General features: G+C 36.8%; 1 protein-coding gene across 1 annotated transcript in view; it reads right to left on the minus strand.

Annotated features, from left to right (window-relative positions):
* DZIP1 (DAZ interacting zinc finger protein 1) overlaps positions 1-14,677 on the minus strand; it is a 38,946-nt gene that overhangs the window by 5,372 nt on the left and 18,897 nt on the right. Inside the window, exons 12-18 of the mRNA XM_059491718.1 lie at positions 14,112-14,171; positions 5,024-5,169; positions 4,541-4,736; positions 1,938-2,067; positions 1,709-1,759; positions 699-901; positions 227-357 (exon numbers count right to left, since the gene is read on the minus strand). Coding sequence (XP_059347701.1) covers positions 227-357; positions 699-901; positions 1,709-1,759; positions 1,938-2,067; positions 4,541-4,736; positions 5,024-5,169; positions 14,112-14,171 — 917 coding nt within the window. The remainder of the gene's footprint in view (positions 1-226; positions 358-698; positions 902-1,708; positions 1,760-1,937; positions 2,068-4,540; positions 4,737-5,023; positions 5,170-14,111; positions 14,172-14,677) is intronic.

Consider the following 14,677-nt stretch of genomic DNA (forward strand, 5'->3'; position numbering starts at 1 on the left):
TCAAGGTATAAGGTAAAAAAGCACTGTGGATGAAATAACTTGCCACTGGTCCCTTGCTAGCACTTTTCTATACACCAGTGCAGGTGTACCCAAAAAGACTACTTAGCTGTTATTCAAAAGCTATCTTGGAAAATTAAGCATCAAGATGATTTCAGCGTGAAAAAAAATTCAACATACATATAGTTCAATTACTGAATGTAATAATGCTGCATATTAAAAGTGATACCTTTTGTTCTTTCACTCCTTCTTTCTTAGTAAATGCCTGTGCAACATTAATTCCTCCAGCTGGTTTGTTCTTACTTCCATGGTTAGAAAGACTCTCTCCAACTTGTTTAGTCAGTTTTTGAATAACTGTTGCTAAAATTCAGAAAAAAATTAAATTGACAGTTTCCATTCGCAAGGAGGGACTTTACTGTAAACCCTCTAGAAATTTTCCACAAAGTAAAAATAAATAAAAGATGTCTCTCTGAGACAAAGATTGTGTCTCTTCCTGCATTTATACAGAAGAGCATGATACACATCTTTAAGTAATACATTAACAGAAATACATTAGCAAAAACATGGTGTTTACCTATAGATATATACACTCAAGACTAGGTAGTCTGCCTTCACTATGTTTTCTAACACAAAAATATTACCATGAAATACAAAATCATGCACAGCTGTTACAACACCCATATACAAATGCAGTGAAAAACCTTTAGAAGTTTTGGTAGGTGTTCCAGTTTCTTGAGGTCCATTTTCCTCCCTTCCAGCCCCATTGCTTTTGCCAAAAGGCTTCTGAAAAGCATGGACGATGCTGCTTGATGGTTTTGACTGCTTTTGCAATGCCTCTGGTGCTACATAAGACTGTTTCATATCATCTTCATCAGCTTCTTCCTCTGAACTGAATGGTGGTGTTCTAAGGAAAACCACATGCAACATGAGCACTTACTGGGTTTTCAGTGCATGCATCAATGCATACATGTTTAAGCTTCCTTGCATTTTCCTTTCCAATAATGTGCATTTTTCCTAGTGCAAAATGACAGAATCTCCCCTAAATTTTAACTATTTAAAAGAAAAAATTAAAAGAAATCACGCTGCTAATTAAATTCAGAAAGTTATCCCAAATGCTCTCTTACACACACATGGCTCTTTCCATTTACGCAACCATCTTTACAAAACAAGAGACCAATATAAAACAAGTCTTGCCAGGCAAACACAGATGGGCTTTCATGGATCAGCAGGTACAGCAAATTTCAGGGTCAAGGAATCTGTGCCACAGAAAGTCTCTTGTGACAACAGTTAGATGTGGGAATTTTTCAGTGCAGGAAGTGTCAAAGCAATGCACCTGTTGTGAATGGAACATGGAATATTGTATTTCATTTTGGCTGCACTATAAAAATATAAAAAAAAAAAATTAGGTCCCCAAAGTCTCTAAATGCTATTAACACAGTCAAAAAAAGCATCTAAGAGAAAAACTAAACGAAGTTATTGATCTTATTGAATATCTTTTTCTCAACCACAACAAAGAATACATAGGCCAAAAGAACAACATGCTATCATTCAGGGATTATAATAACACACTCAAATAGAGTAACACTTTAAAACAAAAAATTATTGTATGCAGCCCAGACAATATTTATGAATTTAGCTTAATAATAGTTTTTGTGTGGCAAACATGTCAACAAAAATGTTGTCTTCAAAAAGGCAAGGAAACAAAACATACGTGATGCTAGATGTCTTTCTGGAAGCTCCACTTCCAAGAATCTTCTTGGGGCTAAAAATAATGAGAGAAGCTATTTCAAGACTGATAGAAAGCATAAAGCTTATATGGAAGTTTTGTGAATTCTTTCCTCAATTCTTACAATTGAGGAAATGTTCACATCAGCCACAAAACCCCAAACCCATGGTACTGTTATGTGAGGGAGGAGTGTTTTTAGAATGGCATCTCTTACTTTGGTGTAGAACTATAGTCAGGGATGATTGGTCTTTGTCCAGGTGGGCGGGCAGCTGATGGAGACCACTTGGATGGTTTTGGAGGTGTGGCAAGCGAGGAAATTCCCAATGGGTGGCACCTGTGTTTTTCTACAAGAAAAGTTATCTATGTCATTCGTACAATCAACATTTAATATCTTTCACATTTAATTTCTACAACTAAAGATGCTGCAGATTATAGTTTCACCAAAAAAGAAGAAAAAATGCAATTCTTTTCCTCCAAGCAGTTCAGAGTTACCATGATTTGGGTTTAAAAGTGCAGCAATTTGGAAAAAAAATAAACCCCCTTGCTTTACAGCGGGTTCTCAGAGATCAGACACATTTCAGAATTTAATCCTTGGCTATGCCAAGCATTTTGATCCAGGAAATTAAGCTTGTGATTGCAATAGTATTGTTAGTGCTATAAACAATTACCAAAAGTTAATGTTTATAAACATATATACAAATATATATATATGTACAGATGTATGTATATATACATGTGTGTATGTATACACATATGTATGTGTAATATGTGTGTATATATACTTCTGGCAATCCAAAAAACCACATATTTTGATAGACTGGCTCTTTGGAATGTGACCAGACCTAGGGTTAACAGACTCTTCATGCACCCGGTGTGGGAGCTGTAGTTACACTTTTGCAACACAGCAATACAGTACCCGGTGGAGAAGGCCCCATGGAGGTTGTGTGTGCAGCAGAAAAGAGGAAGAATGGGTTAACAGCCTTAGGTTTAGACATTCCTACATCCAAGTGTCAAGGGCACAAAGGAGGTTAAGTTTCTCAGAGCCTGATAGATTAATGAAGCTGCTTCTGATACCTTGGAAAAATAGAGCATAGGTAGAATCTGTCTAGATTAGAAGAATTGCAACAGTTAATGGGAAATTTAGGATATTGGTGCAAACATCCCTGGTTTCTCTATTATTGCCCATCCCTTGTACAGTTTGCTCAAAAAGGGAAAGTCATGGCAGTGGACTGAGCAACACATGAAGCAGTTCTGGAGCTTGGTCCCACAACCACCTCAGGGACCCTATTACAGCAGAATGGGATTCTGCTGAGAACATGGCACTGCAGCTTGTTTCACACTGGCCCTGATGGACCAGAGAGATTCAGCCCAACTCACTGAAAGAGACAGAACAGAGATATTCTGAGCTGGAAAACGGACTTTAATCATTAGTCCAAGCCATTAAAGAAGTTGAGCCACTAAAGGATAACCTGTCTGGACAAACCCAAACGAAAGTTGTACTGCTTTCTTTTTCCAGTAATGATACTGAGAATGATGCCAGCACATCTTCACTGAAGATCAAGTTAATAATCTGAGGACTCCTTATCCTTGTTGTAGAAGCAACTATTGCCATCATGAACCAAATTTGGTTCACACATCAACAAGCTTGACCTGCAGGGTGGAGACTCTCACTTCTATCTATGAAAGCTAATAACTACGGTAACTAGAGTGCAACATTAATTCTTCCACACTTCTCACTTGGGAAATTTACTGTGGTAGCAAATATAGGGGAAGGAGATGAGGGCACTTTGCCCACTGAAATTAGAAATGCAACCTCAATGCCACTGAATTTGACAGAGAATTTCAGTCCTGGTAGCAACTAATCAATTTGACTTAGGACTTCATTAAGAATACAGTAAGAAGGACGATGAACAGCATCAATGATCGGACTCCCTCTTCAGATGGTCACTCATAGCTAGAAGAATTTTCAATAAACTACTTCATCCTATTGTTGCTATGTTAATCCTGACTCTAATATGTTTTATCATAGACATGCACATAAAAATGTGGATAATGATCTGTCAGAAACATATACAGTCTGAGTGTGCTATAATGAAAGGTGTGGGGAAGAGGTATGAGCAATTGTTCTACAGAGACCCTCCAAAAATCCATTAAACAGGTGTGATAGGGGCACCAAATTGAAGGTGTTTCTGTAGTCACGGGGTGGATAATGTAGGAACGAGGCCTACAGCAATGAGATATATGATGAAGGGACTTCCATGAGATATGCCAAGAGATGTGTAGCTAAGGGATTATGTGGCCATGATGGCATGCCGAGGGGGTGGTAGGTTATCAGGCAAAGGCTGGATGACCCTTATCACTGCAGTCAGCCAGGAAAGAGGGATTGAGGCTAAGATGTCACTGTTGGTGAATCTGGGTTCACAAAACAAGACCAGACTCAGACTGTGACCCACATTCCTGGTGCAACTGGGAACATGATGAGACTTCAAATGCTGAATTGGTTAAAATCAGAAATTAAGCACAGCCATATTCAGCCCTTCAGATCTGTGAGGACCAGCTGGGAAGCAAGGGGGTTTATTTGCTGCCAAAGTGCCACACTCCCAAGACAACACTATGTATCTTGCCAGAGTTAAGAAATTTGCTGTTAAACACCATGTCAAGAACTCTTTAAACAAAACAGTTTAGTTGTCCATAACTGCATAGAATGTTGATATGGAAAAGCAGGAAATCAGCTATACAGAAATGTTGTCAAATAAAACTTTAAACAGCAGTTATAAAATGTAAGACAATGAAATAAGGCCCAAAATGCACTGTAACCTTCACCAGGAAGATGAACACAGGCATCAGATCTGCTAGAAGATAATGATCTCTCTTCAATCCGAAGGCCAACTTGACGTTCAAGGCGCTCTCGAATTCCTTGAATGGCAGGCTCATGCCTCCCTTTGCGTTCTCTGGCATATTCAATAGCTCGCAAAATTTTATTTAAGCGATCACTTGATATTCCACGAACACCCTAAGGAAACAAACTGTATTGTAAACACTCTTTTAGACTTCAGATATCAGAAAGCTTGCAGAAAAATCACAGAAGTCGGTAACATTGCCCACAAGTGTAGCCATATCCTCCACAGCTGTAATTTGATGGCCATCCCCTCAGGTTCCTGGTTAAGGAATAACAGTTATTTAAAACATGGAAATTTAGCTTTGGATTTTATAGGTTGAGAACTGTAGTACACAAGTGAAAGAGAACAGAAGAAAAATGGTACAAAGATTACCCTCCTTTTAAATAACTCAATATCTTACTGCTTTAATTCCCAAGGATTCCAGCTTTTCCTCCAGAGCTTGCTCCAAAACAACTCGCAATTCTTTAGTTAAAGAAGGATCAGACTTCAGAGCATTTATTAAATAGTGCTTACTTCTGTCTGGTTTTAGATCAATTTTCTCAATTTCTGAAATAAGAAGGAAAAATGCTGTTAAGAGACATTTTTTAAATCCACATTACATGAGACAATTAAAAACTGCACTTAAGCATGCATTCTTTAGAACCAGCATAGACCTATATGTGCCATTTTTATCTACCTGGAATTGTGTAATTTTCAAAATATTGGGCTAGCTTACAAAAGCCAGCTCACTTGGAATTTGTACCTCTGCACATTATACTCACCATCACAAGTATCTTATTGCTCATTACAGAATCACTGTAAAGATACAGCACTGAATATTTGGGAACAAAGATCTTTACTTTTAGCATTGTACTCGAAAACTTCTGATAAAGAGAGACTATCTTCTGATACTTAAGTTCCCTAAATCTGGTATTTCAAAGAAAAGCTGAATTCCAGCAGGAATCAGAACAAGAATACTACAAACTTTTTCTTAAGAAAAGCTTCGAACAATACAATGTTCTCTGAAATTAAATCTACTGAAATTAAACCTTTACAAAGTTGTAAAGGTTTAATTTCAGTAAGGTTGACTTTCAAAAGTCTTGGTAAAGACAAAACCTTGTCTGGGGCAGACTGTTTCACAGAAAGTACATGATGGATAACAGCCATCTTCAAAAATCTTTCAAGGACAAAGTTCAGTGTTGTGTTTTCTTCTATGCAAGTCTGTAACATCATACATACTTAAAAGGAGACAAAGAAGTTCCTATCTCTTTCCCTTGCGTTGTCAACAATGACACTTATGTCAATAAAAAACTCTTATGCAAGCAATAAAGAATCACCTAGACAGATTCTTCCATCTAAAATGAAGACTGACATTTAAGTTAGGCCAAAGTATTATTGGGTCATACAGGAAAGTAAAGAAGCAAAACACACTCATTTAGAACCTGTCTGTGAACTGTCACTGGCAAGACAAAATTTTACTAAATGTCACTTAAAGTAAATGAAGCAATAAACTGTGGAACCATGATGGCTGCTTCTATCTGGCAGTGGTCAGCAGAGCTGGCTAAGGGTATAAAACATCCCAGGAAAGCTGTAAACCACACTCCCAACTCCCCTGAAATAACAGGAAAATCCTGGGCAGGAGTTTGTCTCTTCCCATAATGGCTTACAGGGCAGCAAAGTCATCTGCCACCCAATTGACAAGGACAGGAATGAAAGCATAATTCCATATTGTAACTTTCAAATATTATATTTTTTTTTTAAATGTGCCTCTTTTTCTATTTGTAAACAATGTCAGCTTATTAAAAAGCAGTTCCATTTGCTTTTCGTTTTTCTTTAAGGGAAAGACAAGCACCCTAAAGAGGAGACAAAAAAGTCTCAAGATGCACAAATGACGTATTAGGCAGTTTTGAGAAACTGGCTTCCCATGGGGTCCTGGAAAGAACTATAGGCAATGAAAACTGAGAGTCCATCTGCCATACTATTAGATCTGTGTTGAAGAGGATATAATCAGGCTGAAATCTCATCTAGTTTTGGGAACTGTGTGGACAACTCAGTCCCTGACAGAGATGACATTAAAACTGATTTATCTGGGGAACTCAGTCCTAGAAGAGTCAAACAATTGGTCTTGAGGAAACACAGGGCTATCTGACTATCCCCATTCAGGACAAGATGGCGTTATGCAGTACCAAATCTTCCCAAAACCCCATAAATTAGACATTTTAAAGGGGAAGGCTCCCAGGAGCCTTCTGAAAATCCTATCTCTTTCCAAGGTTAATCCTTACAAAAAATAGATATATTTAAACTCATTTTAAAATTCCTAATTACTAAATACTAACAAGGGTAACAAGACTACCTAGCATTATCCTAATTAATGACAATATTAATTCTTGCTAATTAACTCAAGCCAAATCCTCTTTGCCAGAGCAATTATTTAAGGAACTGTGTTCTTATTCATCCCCAAATACTAGATTTAACTTTTGAGACAAGGGACCTTACATCTGGTCCACTGTCTCAGCTCCTACATAATCCTAGAAAATGATGTTCTGAGTCAAGAATTTTCACACTCTCCCTTACAAACGACTGTCATCAAACCCAAAAAAATCTTGGTCTATCTTTTCAGACTGCATTCTTTCTTTTCTCTTATGCACTTCAGGCAATGCCTTTAGGCACAGCAGAAGAAACAAAGACAATCCATCAAGAGAGAAGATGGCAAGCAAGAGAAACAGCAGAAGGAACGGCAAAAATGCAAACAGTCTTTATTTCAGATTGTTCAGAGGCACTGGATTTTCCCTGGGGAAACATCCCAACACACAGACATATTCAAACAATGATTTTGTTTTCAAAACAGCATCATTCCTTTGAAATTTAAACCCACTGGCTGTAGGGTTCAAGACTGATTTTGATTTTCACACACAGAAGAGATTTTTATTTGGTGTTTCACTATTAGCTGCCTTCAGGAGAACAAAATGCAGGATGAGACAGTGCTTTCTGTTCTGTCAGTGTAAATGTGGCCTTCTCCAAGGTCTCCTCAGAAGAGGCACAACAGCTGCCAATGCTGGGCTATGTAACTTTATTCTGAATTGCACAGCCCTGGCTGGAGCTGTGGCTCCTTATGGGTAGGTGCAAGTCAGATTGTTTGTAAAAGCATCTGTGATGCATTCATGAAAGCTGGCAGCTCCAACCTCCACCATCAACTTCCTTCCACTTGAACTCTTTATCCTCTTATGCAGAGTTTAAAAAGGGAGTGAGCTCATATTGCAATAGTGTCAGCACCCAAAATTTCCTAGTCAGGGGCATTTCCCCATCATTTTTGCTCTGCCTAGTTCAAATCCCTTTGGACATGTGACTGCTTTAAAGAAATTAGCCAGATTTTCATAAAAACATTGAACTTGGATAAGGAAATCATAATATTTATAAGCAATAGCAAACAGGAGACTGACACAAACAATATTCCCAGCCAAATCACACAAATATAATGAAATACAATGAAAAACACTGTAGGCATCAAATAATATTTTTTGTTTTCAAGAAACACATGCCAGCATATTTTGAGCTGAATCAGTCATTACCTTTTTCCTCTTCTGAAAGCTCCTCTATGGGCTCCAACATATGCACCAAGGGTGCCTGCTCTAATAATGAGGAAGAAGAGGAACACCAGAAAAAAGGACAGAAAAAGGTCAAGGTCCAGAGAGGGAAAGTCAGAAAAAAAACCCCACCACACCGATGTCAACTTTCTTGATTGCTGACAACCTGCTTAACCATCACAAACCCACTGCAACATGACTCTTCAGTGCCTCAGGGGTACATTTTTGTAGAGGAGACCCTAATACAATAGTCACTTCAGGAGTGATTCTGCTGTCCAAACACAGGTGTATGGTGTCATCCCAGATATATCAGAGTTTTAAGCTGTCAGTGCAAGGCTGACTGATACATCACACAACTTCTGGAATGGCACCAGGTAGGCCAGGTAGGGTAGTTTTAGATATCTACAATGACAGGGCCACCCAGGATTACATAAATCAATATTGATGTTCATTTCTCATAAGAATAATTTTTTAAAGATGCATTTAAAAATACTGTTTATGTCCAATTTTATAGTATAAGTTTAAAAAAGACAAGTGAAATGGACAAAGTAAACCTCAAAAATATATAGAAAAATATATTAACTCACTATTCCAGAGAGTTAAGTACTGAGTCCATACATGCAAGAGATTTAACATATATATATACACACACGTATATATATATATATATATATATATATGAGATAATTCCCAATAAACCAATTTCAAAAATCTTCAATCACTCTAAGTGAGTAAGAGTCAGTATTATCATGTGTTTTTAAGAATTCTGGAAATGTCTGTGCTGCAAACAGCTTCCTAAACACAATGAATTTATCATTTTATAGGCTGTCAGGTACAATTTGCTTCACAAAAAATGAAGTCAGACTACAGTTTATTTACTTTATTAACTTATAAGACATGCTTGAAAATGATTATACGTAGACCAATTCAGGTTTTTAAAATGTTAATATTCACCTTCTCCACATTAATTGCTATCAATGAAAACTAGAACTTGAGTGTCCTGTAGGGTTTACAATAAAAACAGGTATGCAAACTGTACTTTCAGCATCCAACTACAGGCATTATAAGAGAAAACAATTTATGGGTCAGTATTTTGGGCCTACATGCATTTTCCCCATCCTTCACAAAAAAAACCTCTTGCACTATAAATGGTTGTTATGCTCTATGGGTAGAAGGGGAGGAGTGATGCTGCATGAAGATGTTCTTTGGCATTTCTTGTACACCAGGTACAAACATGGATGTCTGTGACAGGTAATCACAGTGAAACGAGCATTTGGGGCTAAGTGACACTGCCACATCTCCAGTATTCCCCAAGTTAAGGGGATTAAATCTGGTGGCATAAATGCTTGGGTATGAGAGCTTGTCTCCCCATGCTTTCCATGCCTGTGGTGATATTCAGCTTCTCACCTGCTTTTCCAAGCCAATTAGCAGACTTAATATTTGCTCCCACAGAACTTGCACTAAATAAGAAGTTTTAAAAAAAATGCTTCTTATACCATCACAAATCATTAACAAGATGCAAATATCAAGTATCTTAGGACAACTTATTTAAAAGCAAAACTCTGAGAGACAAATGGGCTTCTGGTCTTTTAATCTCTAAGGCTGTAAAATTTACCATGGCCAGAGCATTCCTGGGCACTGGAACATGACCCTCCACACTACTGCTCCTGGCACACTGCTGCCCTTCACCAATTAAGATCCTCCAAAACAGTGTTCAGACAGAGTTTGGAATCATTCCCAAATGCCTGAAATGTGTCTGTTTAGAAGGACAGAGCCTAAAGCACAGATTAAATGTTCTAGGAAGATTTAATTAAGCTGCATGGGCACTGAGGCTTCTGAGTTTCTTGGCTGGACTTTTCAATCAGTAAGGCAGTTAGTTGGATTTAATCTATGCTTGTTTTACCTGTACTTTACTCAAATGCTCTCTGCTTAAAGGGGCTGACTCATCTCTGCACAAGCCCTTGCCAAGTGATTTAATGTAACAGGAAAATCCCAGTCCCCAGAACTCAGACCTGAAAATGGTCTGCTGATCAGGCATAAAGGTACATGCTTCTCTTCCACAGTGTACCAGAAATAGAGGAAATGAAAAACCAGGAATTACTAAGAACAGTTGCATGAGCAGACCTAAGATGCATTACTGTCATGTGTAATAATGTTGTTCACTGCACGGTAACAGAAGAGATCAAATGCTAAGGCAGGAGGGAGTGCAACACCTGGAAACAATAACTTCCCTTATGTAAACCAGCCTTTTCTTTCTCTTCACTGTACACATATTCTAAGAGATATCTATTAAACATCACAATGGAATCACATTTAAGAAAAGCCATTACTCTGGTTTACAGACAGGTGTGGAGATGACCCCCCTTAAGGAGTCCTCTCCTTATGTTTATCAGAGATGTGCTTCTTCTGGCCATCTATCATCACATACTAAATATCAGCAAATATTCCAGCCATCATTAAGGCCAGCAGAGGTGTGTCTGTCATCCCATATCTTCCAGAGTATCTCTTCTGCCAGCCAATATGTGTGGAGACACAGATGACATGTATCAAAAGTACAGGTTACCTTAATTTTTCAGTGGATAACTGAAAAATTATGTGCCCAGCATACTTTAGGAAATAATTAAATACCTGTTTTAAAGAGTATTTGAAGACAATTTCTACACAGGTGGTACAGGAAAATATATTCAACAATAATGAAGGATTCAGGCTGTGTATGTTTCATGCATATAATATATTTTTGTCTCTTCTTATGTACAAGTTAAAAATATTCTGACAGTACTATTGGAAAAGCAGTCTTCTGGCCAACATTTAAAGATGAAATCCGATCTATTTATGTTGAAATATGAAATGCTAAAAAACTTTTAGCCTGAACAGAAGCAATAAAATTATCTATGGTGTAGTGTCATCTACAGTAAGCACTTTGCACTTGCAATGTAACAACCTAGGAAAAAATGTAAAATGTAGGCCATGGCTACACTTATTTCATGCTCCTTAAATTTATACTCAAATTACACATACAAAGAGCTGCCAGACCTAATCTGTGACACCTGTAATTGTTTTTCAATTAATGCACTTAATATATTTTTTCTCCTAACTGATCAATAGAAAGCCACATACTGTACATAAGCAGCAGAAATATTAATTTTAAACCAGTATTCCTAAGTATGATTTTTTTGACACTTACCTGAGGCCCCTAAGTTAGGAACCCAGTCACCTCAGACTCCTCCTACTGTCATCGAAGGGACACAGGCAACTTCAAAGAGCATTCAGATCTGAGTTCAGCTGAACCAAACTCTGAAAGTGCCCCTTTTCTCTGTTTACTGTCTAGAAAGAGTAAGTACTTTAACCTAATTTTCCTCAGATGCTTCAGCTATGTCCCTAGTGATAGCTGAGCCTTGGTGTCCACACCATGTCTGCAGACCGAGACACAGGTTTTAATGAACAACCTAATTGGTAGCTTTGCCTTTTAACTACTGTCTTCAATTCCACCTAATCTTATTGACCTAACAAAGACTAAATATTGAACAAGTATCAACATTTCAAGAGTAATAGAGAAGCCAAGGCCTAATTTTAAAATATTGCTTAAAAATAAATTGTAATTAATCTGTTGCCTTTTTGTGAGACTGAAGTAATATCTGAAAGCAAGACCTAAGTTATATCTGCACAAAACCCTACAGGTAGCTCAGAAATGGACAGAAGAATGTTGAGCCAGAATGGCATTCAAGGAGCTCTACTAGCTCTCACAAGAAGTCAGGAATATTAACACAAAAACATCAGACTAACATAGTCATTCTCCTACTTTACACCTAGGATAACTCACATTTGCAACTTGGGTATCTTTTCATAACACAGATTTAAGATGTGCAGAATGAATACTAGGATGCAAAAGCATCTGAGTGGCTTTGAAAAGTGTACTTAAGTTCACCTTAGAGAGCCTTTTCTAAAATTAATTAAAAAAAAAAGAAGATATTTTATATGCAGGCAATTATAAGATGATCTGTGCTAAATAAATTTGTCTACAGAAGTTACCAGGAAGTGCTTTCCTTTTCATAAAGGCATGAGATGCAGTCATGATGTCTTAATTCAGAAAGTCAATCCCTTGAGGAGTCCTGAAAACTTCGGGAAAGACACCATAACTTCTGCTAACCTCCAGAAAATTAGGTAATGCAAGTTTAAAAAACAATCCAGAAGGGAAGAAAGGGGACAGACAGAGAGACCTGCAGAGATAAATAAAATAGTAATCAGCAAAGGAATCTGAAGGGAACACCTTCTTTGAGGTTTCATAATAAACTGATGGTGAATCTTTTGTGTATCAATGGCAGGAATAGCCTTTTCTGTCTTGAGAAGTTTCACAAGATGTCACAAAATTCATATTTGAAGCAGCAAGAAACTATGAAAGATCTGAATGAGCTAAATCATTAAATTGTCAGAGTACAAAAAATACTAATGTTCACAGGACTGTTCCTCAGGAACTGTGCTCAGTACAAATGAAAGCAAATGCACAAAGGAACTAATGCTTGACGAGCAAGGTGGGTAAATCTTTAGCAGCAATAATCTTCATAAAAATTAAATCTTAAATCCAGGGCAATTGCTAAAATATGTGCTGTGAGACTTCTTAGCCAGAACCAGAACTGCTGTTCTGGTGTAATGAGGCTGGCTTAAATGAAAATGAATTAATTGTTCAAAATGCTATCCCTAATTCTCTATACTTCATACACTATTACTTTTGTCTACACAATATTCATCCATATAGTTGAACTTAGGAAGCTACAAGCAATGAACTACTAAACCTTGCATAGTTTAGAAAAAAACTCTGTATTTTTCAAATAATGTTGCCATAGAATAATTAGCAATAAAACAATCATTTTTCCTTTTTAAACTAATTCTTGTCATAACACATAGTTGAAAAGGAGCACTACATGAGTTTTTCATTCCTCATCAAGTCATTGAAAGCTTGGTACATAATGCCCTTTCTCCACAGAGACATTTTCAAAACTTTTTGTATTTGGTGAAAAAGAAAAATTATCTACATTTTTCACAGACAAATTCCATTTAGTCTCCCTGTGACAGGCTTAAAAACTAAGAGAAATAATTAGAAAAAAAAATTCAACTACAATTCAAATCAGTAAACGGTTTTTAAACATTTTGCTTGCTTGTTTTTCATTACTTAAAAGGAAAATAAAGAATTAGTTGATCACAGAATATTGGTATAGTAACAAAACTCTCCATTAATTTGCAAACTGATTAAAAAACAAAACTATTTTCACAAAACAAGGCACAAAACAATGTAAATATAGCTCCCTTGCCCCCCTCCCCTTCTAAAGGATACCACAGTGCCACAAGTTAAAATACCTAAATAATGATCTATATGTAACCTCAGGTATACTGTGGAAGAACTAGGACAGGATAAGTGCCTACTTTGATTATTTCTTCTGTATTTTTACTCCTTGCCATTTGAAGTCACATGGAACATACAGTATTTGAAGACTTGCAAACAAATATCTCCACGTTTCCCTATAAAAACTCTAGTAGATGCATGTACCTATCCAGTTTATGCATATAATGTACCTATCCAGTATAAGCATATTTTCCATTAGAAAACACAAATTTCTTCCTCAATATATTTCATCTAACTGTTTCAATTATATAACTATTCTAGGAAATATTCTAAGATTATTTTAATTTGTTTTTCATTTATTCTTCTCAGTAGTATAATTATCCTAGTGAGAAGATCCTTATAATTATTTCATAGAAATTCTCAACTCTGACATAGAAATTAGGTTCTTTCTATACAACTACTCTTAGATCTATGATTTGACAAAAGCAAATGATCTGAGAAACGATTTGACAAATGATTTGACAAACCTATGATCTGAGAAAAGCAAGGGCTAGATTGGAAAGTAAGGTCCTATCAAAAAAACTTACCAGGAGGAGGAATTGATGGAGTTGGTTTAGATTCTTGAAGACGCTCTACAGGAGTGTTCACTAAAATAACATAATAGTAAAAAAAAAAAAAAATTGTATTATTGTAAACAATAGCAGACAAATACAGATTCTTAAATATAGCAATATTTAATCATATTTATAAATCAGTTATTTTTTTACATTAATGGGCAAAAAATAAACAAAACATTTACAAAGTAAAAACTGTTCCTTCACTACATAAAAGTACATCTCTATGTATGCTTAGCATTTTTAACGCTTCCAGAATCAGGAAAAGAAACTACTTTTCTAACTAAATCATCACTGGACTAGAACATGATCATTTTTTTGGTCATGAGTGCATGCTGCCTTTGTGTCACAGGGAAGAAGTCTTGGTCCAAAGCTACTTAGTCAAGACCAGCCTGCCCAGGGCTTGTATTCCCCAGAGAGGATCTGCAGCACCCACAAGTGACATCAATGAGTGCAAACACTCATACATCTATAGATTGCATATAGGGTGTAGCCTTGGAGTGAATTAAGCTTCAATCCTACATTGCTCAGATCAGCTT

Source organism: Ammospiza nelsoni, chromosome 2 (assembly GCF_027579445.1).
Source record: "Ammospiza nelsoni isolate bAmmNel1 chromosome 2, bAmmNel1.pri, whole genome shotgun sequence".
In the NCBI taxonomy this organism is placed as follows: Eukaryota; Metazoa; Chordata; class Aves; order Passeriformes; family Passerellidae; genus Ammospiza; species Ammospiza nelsoni.